Source organism: Centruroides sculpturatus, unplaced genomic scaffold (assembly GCF_000671375.1).
Source record: "Centruroides sculpturatus isolate CEXI.00-Female unplaced genomic scaffold, Cexi_2.0 scaffold398, whole genome shotgun sequence".
Classification (NCBI taxonomy): Eukaryota; Metazoa; Arthropoda; class Arachnida; order Scorpiones; family Buthidae; genus Centruroides; species Centruroides sculpturatus.
In genome coordinates this window covers 479658-494806 of record NW_019384660.1, presented here as the reverse complement: position 1 = coordinate 494806, position 15149 = coordinate 479658, and the positions used below count along the sequence as shown (strand labels likewise).

Below are 15149 nucleotides of genomic sequence, written 5' to 3'. Positions count from 1 at the left end.
GGTTGTGATTGCGTTGGGTTTGCGGTCGCTCTAATCGGTGAGTGGGTGCAGCCGGATGATATTCGTTTCGCCGGAAAGGTGGATTATTATAATTTCCACGATTATTTTGTCGTACTATAGGGTTTCTTGCATTATTAAAGGATGATCCTCGTGTTAACCTATCCATTCTGGCCTTAAGTTCCTCCATCGCGGTGGTTAATTGCTCCAAATTGTCTCTAGAGCGGAAATCCGGTGATCTCTCGCTTTCCCTAACAGTGCGCATGATCCCACGGGGATGTGCGGTAAGTTCCTCAATTGATTCCTCGCTAATCGCCGCTTCTAACGCATCATCAAATGTAACTGGCTCCCTGGACATGATACGTTGTCGGATTCGAATATCAACGCCGTTTAGGAATTGTACTTTTAATCGTTCGTCTAGTTCCTTTCGCTGAATTCTCTGAATCATTGCCGTTTCAGCGTCATCTGCTCCGGGTTCCGGCGTAATCTCAATCTCCATAGCTAACGCTTGAAGCCTAGCAGCGTACGTTTGTACGTCCTCATCTTTCCTTTGTACGCACGTATAAAATCTATTTAATCGGAACGAAAAGGGCTCTTTGTCGAATCGGGTTAACATTATTCGTTTAAATTCCTCAAAATCATCTACCTCCTTAATTCTACGATCCTTTCGTACAAACTCCCGAGCTATCCCGGTAAGTTTTAACTTGGCCACCGCCAACATTTGCGCTTTGGACCATGCCGCTACTTTCGTGACATCGGCCAATGAATCAAAAAAATCTGTTACTCGGAGACCTCCCGCTTCTCCGGAGAATACTGGCAATAAGGGAATTATTCCTCCCAGACCTCCCAAGGTGATTGGGCTTGGAGTAGGATTTGGATTTGGATTAGGATTAGGGTTTTCTGCCGCAGCCGCTGGTTGTGGATCGCCCTCCATCATGTCTCCTAGTCCTAAATCTATCTCTTATACCTCTTCTAGCAATTCTCCTAATCTACCAGTCCCTAATTCGACTATAATCGCTCCTTTACCTCGAATATCGCTTTTTCCTGCTTTACCGATATCTCGAGAAAGTCGAACCCCACTCCTGAAAAACCAATTTGTGGGTAGCCTGAGGTAGGACGAGGTCGTACCTCTTTTTGATAGGCAACAGTTGGGTGACAACTGCCCACTGGTCAGTGGATGGCTTAGAAAGTGCTTTTTCTATCCCGTACAGTCGGGATTCTTTTGTCAGGTCGAGTGGAGGAAGTGAGAGGGGTCGACGGTAAAGCGTTAACGATACCCGAAATAAAGACGACCTTTTAATAAACAAACAAACATTTATTCAGACAACCTAATCCTATCATACAATGACTAACTACTTGCGCGTTTTTCGAAGGGACCGCGCCGAGAGAGAGTGTACAATATCGGGTCATACCTCGGATGAACTTTCGGTCTATGTCTTGCTTGAAGGGTTACTCGGATCGAGGCTCCTGATCGGGTAGGTATGCGGTCGTTTCTCGGGAGCGTCCCAGGGTTCGTCGGCGTGGCGGTCGGGTGGCGTCCTGGATCTGGGTAAACGAAATCGAACCCCCCTTCCGTGCGGCACCTGGTCTTTTATACCTTCGGGTCTCGTGGCCGGGTTTCACCAATCGTAGATTTTTTTAAAAGATGTCCGGGTGATTCAGTTTCGGGTTCCGTTGGGAAAGGAAGTCACTCCGGGGCACGGAAGGATAGATTTCCTCCCAGGGAGAATTTCAACACAAAGAAAAACTGAGAGTTTCGATGTTAATAAGTGATTGTTTAATATTAAACATTTTATTTTTAATTAACTCGGTCTATTTCTCACATTACCGTTTGATATTCGTCTGTGAATGGTACAGATTCTTAGAGTTAACATTAGAAAATATTATGATATCTGAAAAATTTAAGAATATTTTCAATTGCTGTCTACTTAACCATTGAATTTGTGCCATTTTGTACCATCCAAGTATTGTGATAAACGTGCCAATGGTGGGCCAAAATAACAAAACTCTTTAATATAACAAACATTAAAATGAAAACCATATATAGTACAGTAGAGTCTCAAAAACTCGGCACTCGATAACCCGGAAGTCCGGATAACTTGGCCACACCAAAAAATCCTTAGTTAATTAATTTTCATTACAGACAGCTTTATGCCTCATAAAGTATTTTTCTGAGGTCTGTCTTATCAGGTAAATTACTGTACACAGTGTATTCCTTAATTTTCATTTTCATGTAGTAAAGGCTCTTTTACGACCTATGCCTTCATAAAGGTCGTACTTTTCCTTTGTTTAAGGGTATTTGGGCAGTTTATTCTCTGTTGTATTCTCAAGCAAACAATACATACAAGTACAGTACAGCATTTTCTGAGGAAACACGCATACTTATCCTTTTTTAACCTCATTCCCAATAACCCGGCATTTTCATAAACTCGGCCACCCTTTGGTCCGCATTAGGCCGAGTTTTTGAGACTCTACTGTATTTGATTTATATAACTACAAAGATTATCTTACATAAGGATTTATCACACATTTTTAGGCCAATCTAACACATTTTTAAAATTCTTTATTCCTATACTTACACAATTTATAGAATTTTTAAAATGTATTAGATTGGGTACTTGGTGATAAACCCTTATGTAAGATAGCTTTTGTAGTTATATAAATCAAATACTATAAAGATTAGAAGTACAAAATAACCTAATAATCTTAATCTTTGCTGTTATTTTTTGCCTGAGCAACACCAGGCTCATCTGCTAGCATCACTATATATTATAATGTATTCATGTTAAATATATTTCAAGTTGAAAACAAAATTTTTGTAAAGATGGTGTCAGGGTTGGATCATGTAGAGACACATTCCAGTTTATTTTGAATTAGTAACGGTCGTCAACAGACAGTTGAAAGTGGCCGTTGGCATTTTGAATGCACGGCTGCTGAATGGTCAGCAGATAATCATGCCACACGGCATGATTTGCATAAAGCTATGGCTTTATGTAACAGCTGTTTGGACAGGAATCCCATATTTGCATAGCGTTGCAACTGGTAATCACTGATTGGCGAACCTGTTCAGCATATTGGACTATTTGAACTTTATTTTTATTTGTGTGTAATTGGCATACCAAGTTGGTCACCAATTGTGTATGTGAACAAAGAACATTGTAAATTTAACTGGCATTTGTAAACTTAGTAAATTTGACTGATGGCAATTACTATACAGTGTATGTGCTATGTTCTTCATATGTTTGCTTGTTTCTTCCTGTCTCTTGTAGTATTCTTATAAATAAATGAATATTTAAATATGAATATGATATATATTTATACATTATATGATTTGATTTATGTTAAAAAATAACAATAAATAAGTAAAACTAGCTATGAATAAAAAAGCTTAAAAATATTAAAAATTAATAAATTATAATTGGAAATGCTATTGGATACAATATTTCATCAATTCTGCATAGATTTGATTAAAAATTATAAAAATAAATAATAAATTTTTTATGATCTTATAATTTTTAATTTATGTGAATAATATATTCAACCATGTGCATATAGACAGTTATGAAATTTGTATATATCAATTACTTGTACATGAAAATATAATTTTTCATACCAGACCATTTTTGATTTGAAATAATCATATTATCAGTTGTAAAAAAATTTTCAGTAAATTTGGAATTCTCAGAAAAATATTTGTATTAAAATATTTATTTATATGCATTTTTAAGATTAATGTTAGACTATTGAGCTATGACTAAACATTCTGTAATTTCATGTGGATAACCCACAGAAAACTGCAAGAACAAAAATAAAACCTTCATATAACTTTCCTTACTATATACACCATTTCTTGGGTGGCCTCTGAAAGCAAGATAATTGTTGGTATGCAGTTTAGAATTGTTGGTATGCAGTTTAGTATCTCAAGAATTAAAATATTGCTTTTTCTCTTTCATTCCTGTTAGCATATTATTGTAGATACATATAAACAACCAAGCTCAAATATTCTATAATAATCTCATTAATTCCAGATTATTTGGACTATAGTTCAGCTAACTATTAATAATTAATGTAAAATAATTCTATTTAATAATTATTAAATTTATTTCAAAATAATAATTAACAAAATCAAAACTAAAGATGAAATGACCATTTTGCTTTATTTTTTAAACTCTAATTTAGAAATCTATTTTACATTAATTACACTAATATTTGTAAAAAATTTCAAATATTAAATAACTTTCAAATTCACCTCTTTGCTGGTTGGCCACTCCTTAATTCAATTGCAGGTGTTTATGAATTTTTCCAATTATATAAATTAAGTGTAGAAATAAATAAATAGTTACAAAGCAAAAACAAATAAATGCTAATTTTCTTTGTCTAGTAATAATAATAAAATTATTATTTATAGACAAAGGACTATTATTATTAACTCAAATAAATTATGAAAATAATTTTATTATTGATATTAAAATTATTTTGTTTAATTTGTCCAAATGCTGTAACCTTTTAAACATGATTTCATTAAGAGTTTTGCTTGTTTTAATATTTTAATATTGTAATGCATAATCAATTATTTTAATATTTATTCAAATCATTAATGTTCTCTTGTTTTAATATTTGTATTTGTAATGTTTTAATATACTCATGATTGGAATTTAAAATGGCATATAATCCACTGCATCACCTTTCAAACACAGATCCATAGGTCATCTACATGAAATTATGGTATATTACATTAAACAGATTACAATGATTAGAAAATAAGATTTGACATTCAAATATTATGTATATTGAAAGTATATTTTAAAATAAAATAATCTTTTAAAAACAAAATAAAAACATTCTAGTGAATAAATTGAATAGTCCATTTTTAATGTTAATGTTACTTTATGTTGTTTGTAAATTTACATAAAAAATAAAGTTTATGCATTTTTAATTAAATTAATAAATATCTATTTATTGTAATTAAATATGAGATTTTTATATGAGATCTAATAATAAGAATATAATTTTATATTTAATTATTAAATAGGCTTTGGATGATGTAATAAAAGAATTATTATCTAATGTCACAAAACAACTTTTTGAAAAACAAAATGCAGACAACCAGTTTCTTAGTGTAGAACTAACTATCACAACACAGTAAGAATTATTTTTATATATAAAGATATAAATTTATAAGTGTCAAAAATTTGTGAAAATGAAAATTTCAAAATTTAAAATTTAGTGAGACACATATAAAATTCAAAAATGTATTTATTTCAGAAGTGTTTCTGATTATTTTTGATAATTTTAAATAATATAAACTGGACAATTTTGCAAAAAAATAATTTTAAAAGTATCCGTTCAAGTGAATATTAAAAACTGCTTTTTGTAAAATTATATATGAGGATGAGTATTATGTTTCAGAAACATTTCTAAAATAAAAATTTATAATTTTTTCATATTTCTATTTGCATTGTTAATTTAAAAACTGAGTTAATTCATCATCATAAATTTTCTTCAGGGAAGGTGTTGAAAATATGACGGTTATATTTCCATCATCTGAAAAAAGATTATCTTGGGAAGCAGCTTTTAATGAGGCCAAGCAAAAATTAGGTAAAACCTTAAAAGTTAAAATTACAGAAAGTTTTAAAAATTGTAAGAATTTGAAATTATTATTAAGATATTGACTGTTAATTCAAATTTTTAGCTTTATCAACAGATAGAAGACCGCCTCCAGAATTTATGTACCCTTTGCCAATTCGTAAAACTAGAGCTGGTCTCCAGGTATATGATCATTTTAAACAATTTAATTTGTATTTTTCTTAGGAAAATTTGCATCTCTTTCTAATATCATTATTTCATAATGAGAAGTGAAAAATTATAGACATAATATTTTAAAAATTTTAATTTACCAAATTAATTAGTTTGATATATTGTCTTCATCAATGAAGTACTAGCAATAAGTTAAAATTATTTTTAAAACTAAGTTAATAAAAAATTTTAAAGTAATATTTGTTTCTCAAAAGAAAACTGTATTATTACTTAGACTTTCAGATTTATAACTATACTTTCTGATTCTTTGATAAATGTTTATAAAGTAATAACTAAAAATTAGTTTCAAATCAACAAAAATACTTATTTCATTTGGATATTATTATATTTTGTTTGATTTAGATATTCTTTGATGTTACTTCATAAATAGGAAATATGAGTTTAACTCTTTACCCTGTGGGCACTAACCTTTCTAACAAGCCCACAATGGATGATTGGGGGTGAGGGATGCAGTCCCAATATATCCAGACCATCCCTGAAAATTTCCCAGGGTTTTTCAACCTGTCTAGATTTGATTCCAGGTTCTCTAGAATGGTGGGATGTCACCTTAATTGCTTGGACAGACATTGCCAAGCAATTAAGAGTTAATATATTCTTGATGTCTTATACCAAATATAAAAAAACTAAATTTTTTGAATTTGTATAAATTAACTTATTAGCTTCAGATAGCTTTTCATCTAAAGTAAAAATAAATGTAAAAATGATCAAAACCTGGGAATTTATATCTGTAGTAAAATTATTTACTTTAAATAATAAGCATATGTCAATTACATAAAATATTTATTTTTATTTATTTTTAGTTCACTTGTGCGTCTGCAACGTTAGGTCTAAATCAGTATAATATGAGAGATGTTTGGGTTTGCAATAGTGATGGTTATGTTGGACAAGTATGTGTGCTTAGTCTCCAACCTGATCCAACAGTGACATCATGTAATGGAGTATGTAATGCACGGATACTTTGTCTAGCCTCTATTCCTGCTGCAACACCCTTGTAAGTATTGAAAATTAATTATAAACTTTTTAAATGGGATTATTTTAAGATATATAGTTTAATTGACATAAAGGATATTATTAATACAGTAAAGTCTCGAAAACTCGGCCTAATGTGGACCGAAAGGTGGCCGAGTTTGTGAAAATGCCGGGTTATCGGGAATGAGGTTAAAAAAGGATAAGTATGCGTGTTTCCTCTGAAAATACTGTACTGTACTTGTATGTATTGTTTGCTTGAGAATACAACAGAGAATAAACTGCCCAAATACCCTTAAACAAAGGAAAAGTACATACTTTATGAAGGCGTAGAGCCTTTACTACATGAAAATGAAAATTAATGAATACATAGTGTACAGTAATTTACCTGATAAGACAGACCTCAGAAAAATACTTTGATGCATAAAGCTGTCTATGATGAAAATTAATTATCTAAGGTTATTTTTGCCCTGCCAGGGTGTGGCCGAGTCATCTGGAGTGCCGGGTTACCGAGACTCTACTGTATTTGCATTTGAGAAAATGGAAAATAAAACTGGAACCAATTGAAAATATCAAAAATAATAACCTTTTCTTCTTTCAAGCAAAATATTTATTAATGAAACAAACATTTTCAGCCTGGTTTATAGGCCTGCATCAGGTCTACAGTCAATTCTAACATTAATAACATTCTATTTTGGAATATTGAATAGTTTATGATGATTCAAATTCAAAAATCAGATTCATCAGATTCAAAACTAATTTTTAGAATTATATGAAAAATTTTTAAAAACTAAATTTATATATGTATTAATAATAATATCTCTCATTAAAACATAACAACCAATTTTTAATCAGAGTCAATAGTAAAGTCATTTTCACACTTCATGAAGGGTGGTGTAACATGATTGCCAAGCTGCTGATTATGATTTACCATCCTTATGTTTAATGCAGTTTCCTTTCAGTCTCTGAAAATCTCAGGAACCTTTAAAACTCTTTCCTTGTTAAAGTTCAGTTTAATTAGTTGTTTCTTCAAGTTTGGCTTTCACCTCCAGCTCACTGGCATATACAGAAAGTAACATGATAGGTTTATTTTTCTTGATGTATTTATGCTCGTGATTGATCTATCCAAAGCATATATTGTGATAAGATATACTCCTGGTGCTCTATCTAAATTTATACTATCTTTACTATTGCATAATACTGCTATTTTGTACACTGAGCTGTTATGTCCCCATAATTTCCTCATAATTTCTTCATAGAGCGATTTGAGTCTTGTATTGAAGTCAACCATTTATATATAGCCGGACTCAGATGGTATATGTTATCTCAGTTTAACACAATTAAGGTGAGGTTGGACTTCAGTATTATGGATGGATTTTTGGGCTAATTTTTGTATTAATTTTCTTGTGTATTCATGTGTTATTGCAATCCTTTCTATGTACCTGAGTTATTTTACTGCATCTAACATATCTGTACATGTACAATATGTGGAATACCTGCCTCATTAATGCCCAGAAGACTGCCACTTTTTATAAGAATGGGTTGTTGGGGCATGCTGGTATATCATGACTGCATCACGTTCAGGCTGATTAAAGACTGTACATAAACAAATTGGAAGCTTATGATAGCATAAGCTAATACAAAATGTATCAGTAATGTCTGGAATGATCAGATTGCATGAAACTTATGGAATTTTGCAAAAATAAAAAAAAAATGCCTATTAATCCAGCAATCTGATTGACTTCTACTATATAATTAAATAAATATCATTCCAATATAAGATTACAATCACTTAGTATCAGAACTGTATTTTATAATATATTAGGAATTTTGTCTTCTTTGATGCAAAAGAATTGCTAATCTTCCAATTAAATAGTCTTTTTCCATCAGTCAATAAAACTATTTTATTCTGTTTTTAAACAATTCTTATAAAAGGTACTTAGTGTTTTTTTAGAGTGGAATTATTTAATTGTACAGTAATACCTCGACTTACGCTACCCCGACTTACGCGATTTTCAAATCTTGTCGATTTGTCTTCTGTTTGAGCGCCATGCAAATCTTGATTACTCATTCCCCCACACTATTGCTCAGCTTACATGTTTGGACGTGTTGCGCAGAATCAACATATAGTTACAATTTATTTTGGGTTATTTATTTCTGTGTTTGTTCTATCTACGGAGACTTGAAAGACTCTACTATGTCATCTAAACGAAGTAGAACTGATTCTTCTGCATCAAACAAGAAAAGAAAAACTTTATCTTTGGAATGTAAAGTTAACAGTATTATTAAAGACTTCAATACAAAAATGAAAATTTGTGAATTGGCAAAGAAATTTGATCTACCAGAATCGACAGTCAGAACAATTATAAAAGGTAAAGAAAAAANGGAGACAAGTAAATTCGATTTACGTCGTTTTTAGACTTACGTCGTTCTCCTGGAACAAATTACCGATGTAAGGCGAGGTATACCTGTATAAGCAATAAAATAATACTGGATATCAGTCACTACATTTTTTACAATTTTTTATCTTTATTGTTGTCTTTGTAAATCTATTAAATACATAAAATTTTGCTTTTATCAATTTTAAAAATTATTTCAAGTAAATTTTAAATCTATTTATATAAATTAGGATGTTTCTTTGTTTGTTCACTATACACAACTAGGCCATTTGACCAATTGCTATGAAATTCAGCAGTTCCGTTCACTTCTAATTTAGAGCAAGTCATACATCCCATCCCAAATGATCAATTAATTTCTGTCTACATTTGATGGTAGGCTTTACATGTAGTCCATCTATTGGGGAAAAACATTAACAAAATAATTAACTAACATCCTTTTTTGTGAAAATTGTATTAATTTTTAAAAAAATGTATGTATTATGTTTAACGAATTACTGCAACAATAATATAGCATGAAATAGATGTACCATTATGCCATTACTACAACAGGTAACACACAGCACTTGCCTGTGTAGTGTGTAGTAGTGTTTTGCCCCCTGCATCATACTTTTCCTGTTAGCATTAGAGTTGTACCGGTTATGTATCTAATTTCATTCAGGGGAAAATTTTTTAATTGAAAAAACATGACTTGCAGCACAAATCCGAAGTTTATATACAGTTAATCTGGTCCTCTTTCATGTTTGATTTCCAGATCTTGACTTTTATTTATGTAACTCTGTTCTTGAGATTAAGGAAGGACAGAATGGACAAACAACAATGGGAATTTATAGGACTACAATTTTTTCAAATTGCAGCACAACAAGTACCCTCCTTAACTGAGTGGATAAAACCACTGAACACCAGTAGTCAGTTGTGAGTTTGCGCATAGCCAACGAGCTGGCCATGTGAAGTTTTCTGGGTTTTCTTCGTGTTAGTAAATTTAAATTGGGTCCAGCTTTACATAAAAGTCTTTCCAGGATGCATCCTACTTGGCAGATTGCTCATGTGTTGTGTTCCATAACCAAATAATCACTCATTAGAATTAGTTTAGTTTATCTATTCTGACATCATCACAATGTTCTCAATTCTTTCAGTAGTGGTTTTGCCCCTGTACATCATATTTTTCCTGTTAGCAATAAAGTCATAACAGTCATATATCTAACTCTGTTCAGGAGAAGATTTTGAATCAAAGTAATGTTACTTCTGTTTCAAACCAGAAGTTCCTATATAGTTAATCTGGACCTTCTGTCCCTAAGCTTTCCATATTTGGTTTTGATTTTCATCTAACTCCTTTCTTGAGATTAAGGAAGAACAGTGGAAAGTATTAAGTCTACATTTTTTCTAATTGCAATGCAATCATTTTTCTATAAATGCAATATTTATGAGAACATACTTCACACATAGTTTATAAAATCTGTTGCCAAAATTTAAACACTTTATTATTACATAAAAGCAATTATTTTCACATTTTTACAAGACTTTTTTTATTTAAACAAATTTTATATGAAGTCTTTCGAATGTTAAGGTTAGCAACTTCAATCACATGCTATCACAACCCATTCAACACAGATCACTTTTCAAATATTAATAGTAGACAGATAGTAATTAGTAGTCATTGGCCAGCCTCTCTTCCAGGAGGAGGTCAATGACTACTTTTGATCAAATTACTTCAACCCCTTTCCACAACAGTCCCTTCTTCCTATCGGTTCAGTGCTATGATGGCATTTTAATAGGAAAATTACTTAATACAAGGTTAATGCCGAGCAGAAAATATGTTTTAAGTAGTTGTCGGAGGGTACTGAGTTTAAATATTTGATTGTTTTTTCTGAAATTTTATTTGTTGGCATATTACCGTTTGATATTCGTCTGTGAATGGTACAGATTCTTAGAGTTAACATTAGAAAATATTATGATATCTGAAAAATTTAAGAATATTTTCAATTGCTGTCTACTTAACCATTGAATTTGTGCCATTTTGTACCATCCAAGTATTGTGATAAACGTGCCAATGGTGGGCCAAAATAACAAAACTCTTTAATATAACAAACATTAAAATGAAAACCATATATAGTACAGTAGAGTCTCAAAAACTCGGCACTCGATAACCCGGAAGTCCGGATAACTTGGCCACACCAAAAAATCCTTAGTTAATTAATTTTCATTACAGACAGCTTTATGCCTCATAAAGTATTTTTCTGAGGTCTGTCTTATCAGGTAAATTACTGTACACAGTGTATTCCTTAATTTTCATTTTCATGTAGTAAAGGCTCTTTTACGACCTATGCCTTCATAAAGGTCGTACTTTTCCTTTGTTTAAGGGTATTTGGGCAGTTTATTCTCTGTTGTATTCTCAAGCAAACAATACATACAAGTACAGTACATTTTCTTTGTTTAAGGGTATTTGGGCAGTTTAATCTCTGTTGTATTCTCAAGCAAACAATACATACAAGTACAGTACAGCATTTTCTGAGGAAACACGCATACTTATCCTTTTTTAACCTCATTCCCAATAACCCGGCATTTTCATAAACTCGGCCACCCTTTGGTCCGCATTAGGCCGAGTTTTTGAGACTCTACTGTATTTGATTTATATAACTACAAAGATTATCTTACATAAGGATTTATCACACATTTTTAGGCCAATCTAACACATTTTTAAAATTCTTTATTCCTATACTTACACAATTTATAGAATTTTTAAAATGTATTAGATTGGGTACTTGGTGATAAACCCTTATGTAAGATAGCTTTTGTAGTTATATAAATCAAATACTATAAAGATTAGAAGTACAAAATAACCTAATAATCTTAATCTTTGCTGTTATTTTTTGCCTGAGCAACACCAGGCTCATCTGCTAGCATCACTATATATTATAATGTATTCATGTTAAATATATTTCAAGTTGAAAACAAAATTTTTGTAAAGATGGTGTCAGGGTTGGATCATGTAGAGACACATTCCAGTTTATTTTGAATTAGTAACGGTCGTCAACAGACAGTTGAAAGTGGCCGTTGGCATTTTGAATGCACGGCTGCTGAATGGTCAGCAGATAATCATGCCACACGGCATGATTTGCATAAAGCTATGGCTTTATGTAACAGCTGTTTGGACAGGAATCCCATATTTGCATAGCGTTGCAACTGGTAATCACTGATTGGCGAACCTGTTCAGCATATTGGACTATTTGAACTTTATTTTTATTTGTGTGTAATTGGCATACCAAGTTGGTCACCAATTGTGTATGTGAACAAAGAACATTGTAAATTTAACTGGCATTTGTAAACTTAGTAAATTTGACTGATGGCAATTACTATACAGTGTATGTGCTATGTTCTTCATATGTTTGCTTGTTTCTTCCTGTCTCTTGTAGTATTCTTATAAATAAATGAATATTTAAATATGAATATGATATATATTTATACATTATATGATTTGATTTATGTTAAAAAATAACAATAAATAAGTAAAACTAGCTTTTTGCTTTTATCAATTTTAAAAATTATTTCAAGTAAATTTTAAATCTATTTATATAAATTAGGATGTTTCTTTGTTTGTTCACTATACACAACTAGGCCATTTGACCAATTGCTATGAAATTCAGCAGTTCCGTTCACTTCTAATTTAGAGCAAGTCATACATCCCATCCCAAATGATCAATTAATTTCTGTCTACATTTGATGGTAGGCTTTACATGTAGTCCATCTATTGGGGAAAAACATTAACAAAATAATTAACTAACATCCTTTTTTGTGAAAATTGTATTAATTTTTAAAAAAATGTATGTATTATGTTTAACGAATTACTGCAACAATAATATAGCATGAAATAGATGTACCATTATGCCATTACTACAACAGGTAACACACAGCACTTGCCTGTGTAGTGTGTAGTAGTGTTTTGCCCCCTGCATCATACTTTTCCTGTTAGCATTAGAGTTGTACCGGTTATGTATCTAATTTCATTCAGGGGAAAATTTTTTAATTGAAAAAACATGACTTGCAGCACAAATCCGAAGTTTATATACAGTTAATCTGGTCCTCTTTCATGTTTGATTTCCAGATCTTGACTTTTATTTATGTAACTCTGTTCTTGAGATTAAGGAAGGACAGAATGGACAAACAACAATGGGAATTTATAGGACTACAATTTTTTCAAATTGCAGCACAACAAGTACCCTCCTTAACTGAGTGGATAAAACCACTGAACACCAGTAGTCAGTTGTGAGTTTGCGCATAGCCAACGAGCTGGCCATGTGAAGTTTTCTGGGTTTTCTTCGTGTTAGTAAATTTAAATTGGGTCCAGCTTTACATAAAAGTCTTTCCAGGATGCATCCTACTTGGCAGATTGCTCATGTGTTGTGTTCCATAACCAAATAATCACTCATTAGAATTAGTTTAGTTTATCTATTCTGACATCATCACAATGTTCTCAATTCTTTCAGTAGTGGTTTTGCCCCTGTACATCATATTTTTCCTGTTAGCAATAAAGTCATAACAGTCATATATCTAACTCTGTTCAGGAGAAGATTTTGAATCAAAGTAATGTTACTTCTGTTTCAAACCAGAAGTTCCTATATAGTTAATCTGGACCTTCTGTCCCTAAGCTTTCCATATTTGGTTTTGATTTTCATCTAACTCCTTTCTTGAGATTAAGGAAGAACAGTGGAAAGTATTAAGTCTACATTTTTTCTAATTGCAATGCAATCATTTTTCTATAAATGCAATATTTATGAGAACATACTTCACACATAGTTTATAAAATCTGTTGCCAAAATTTAAACACTTTATTATTACATAAAAGCAATTATTTTCACATTTTTACAAGACTTTTTTTATTTAAACAAATTTTATATGAAGTCTTTCGAATGTTAAGGTTAGCAACTTCAATCACATGCTATCACAACCCATTCAACACAGATCACTTTTCAAATATTAATAGTAGACAGATAGTAATTAGTAGTCATTGGCCAGCCTCTCTTCCAGGAGGAGGTCAATGACTACTTTTGATCAAATTACTTCAACCCCTTTCCACAACAGTCCCTTCTTCCTATCGGTTCAGTGCTATGATGGCATTTTAATAGGAAAATTACATAATACAAGGTTAATGCCGAGCAGAAAATATGTTTTAAGTAGTTGTCGGAGGGTACTGAGTTTAAATATTTGATTGTTTTTTCTGAAATTTTATTTGTTGGCATATTACTGTGGGTAGCCTGAGGTAGGACGAGGTCGTACCTCTTTTTGATAGGCAACAGTTGGGTGACAACTGCCCACTGGTCAGTGGATGGCTTAGAAAGTGCTTTTTCTATCCCGTACAGTCGGGATTCTTTTGTCAGGTCGAGTGGAGGAAGTGAGAGGGGTCGACGGTAAAGCGTTAACGATACCCGAAATAAAGACGACCTTTTAATAAACAAACAAACATTTATTCAGACAACCTAATCCTATCATACAATGACTAACTACTTGCGCGTTTTTCGAAGGGACCGCGCCGAGAGAGAGTGTACAATATCGGGTCATACCTCGGATGAACTTTCGGTCTATGTCTTGCTTGAAGGGTTACTCGGATCGAGGCTCCTGATCGGGTAGGTATGCGGTCGTTTCTCGGGAGCGTCCCAGGGTTCGTCGGCGTGGCGGTCGGGTGGCGTCCTGGATCTGGGTAAACGAAATCGAACCCCCCTTCCGTGCGGCACCTGGTCTTTTATACCTTCGGGTCTCGTGGCCGGGTTTCACCAATCGTAGATTTTTTTAAAAGATGTCCGGGTGATTCAGTTTCGGGTTCCGTTGGGAAAGGAAGTCACTCCGGGGCACGGAAGGATAGATTTCCTCCCAGGGAGAATTTTAACACAAAGAAAAACTGAGAGTTTCGATGTTAATAATAAGTGATTGTTTAATATTAAACATTTTATTTTTAATTAACTCGGTCTATTTCTCACA

At 32.3% G+C, this 15149-nt stretch overlaps 1 protein-coding gene across 1 annotated transcript in view; it reads left to right on the top strand.

Moving 5' to 3' along the window:
• LOC111626542 (rho guanine nucleotide exchange factor 17-like) overlaps positions 1-15149 on the top strand; it is a 122119-nt gene that overhangs the window by 87479 nt on the left and 19491 nt on the right. The window contains exons 11-14 of the mRNA XM_023369951.1: positions 5030-5139; positions 5504-5595; positions 5690-5766; positions 6615-6805. Coding sequence (XP_023225719.1) covers positions 5030-5139; positions 5504-5595; positions 5690-5766; positions 6615-6805 — 470 coding nt within the window. The remainder of the gene's footprint in view (positions 1-5029; positions 5140-5503; positions 5596-5689; positions 5767-6614; positions 6806-15149) is intronic.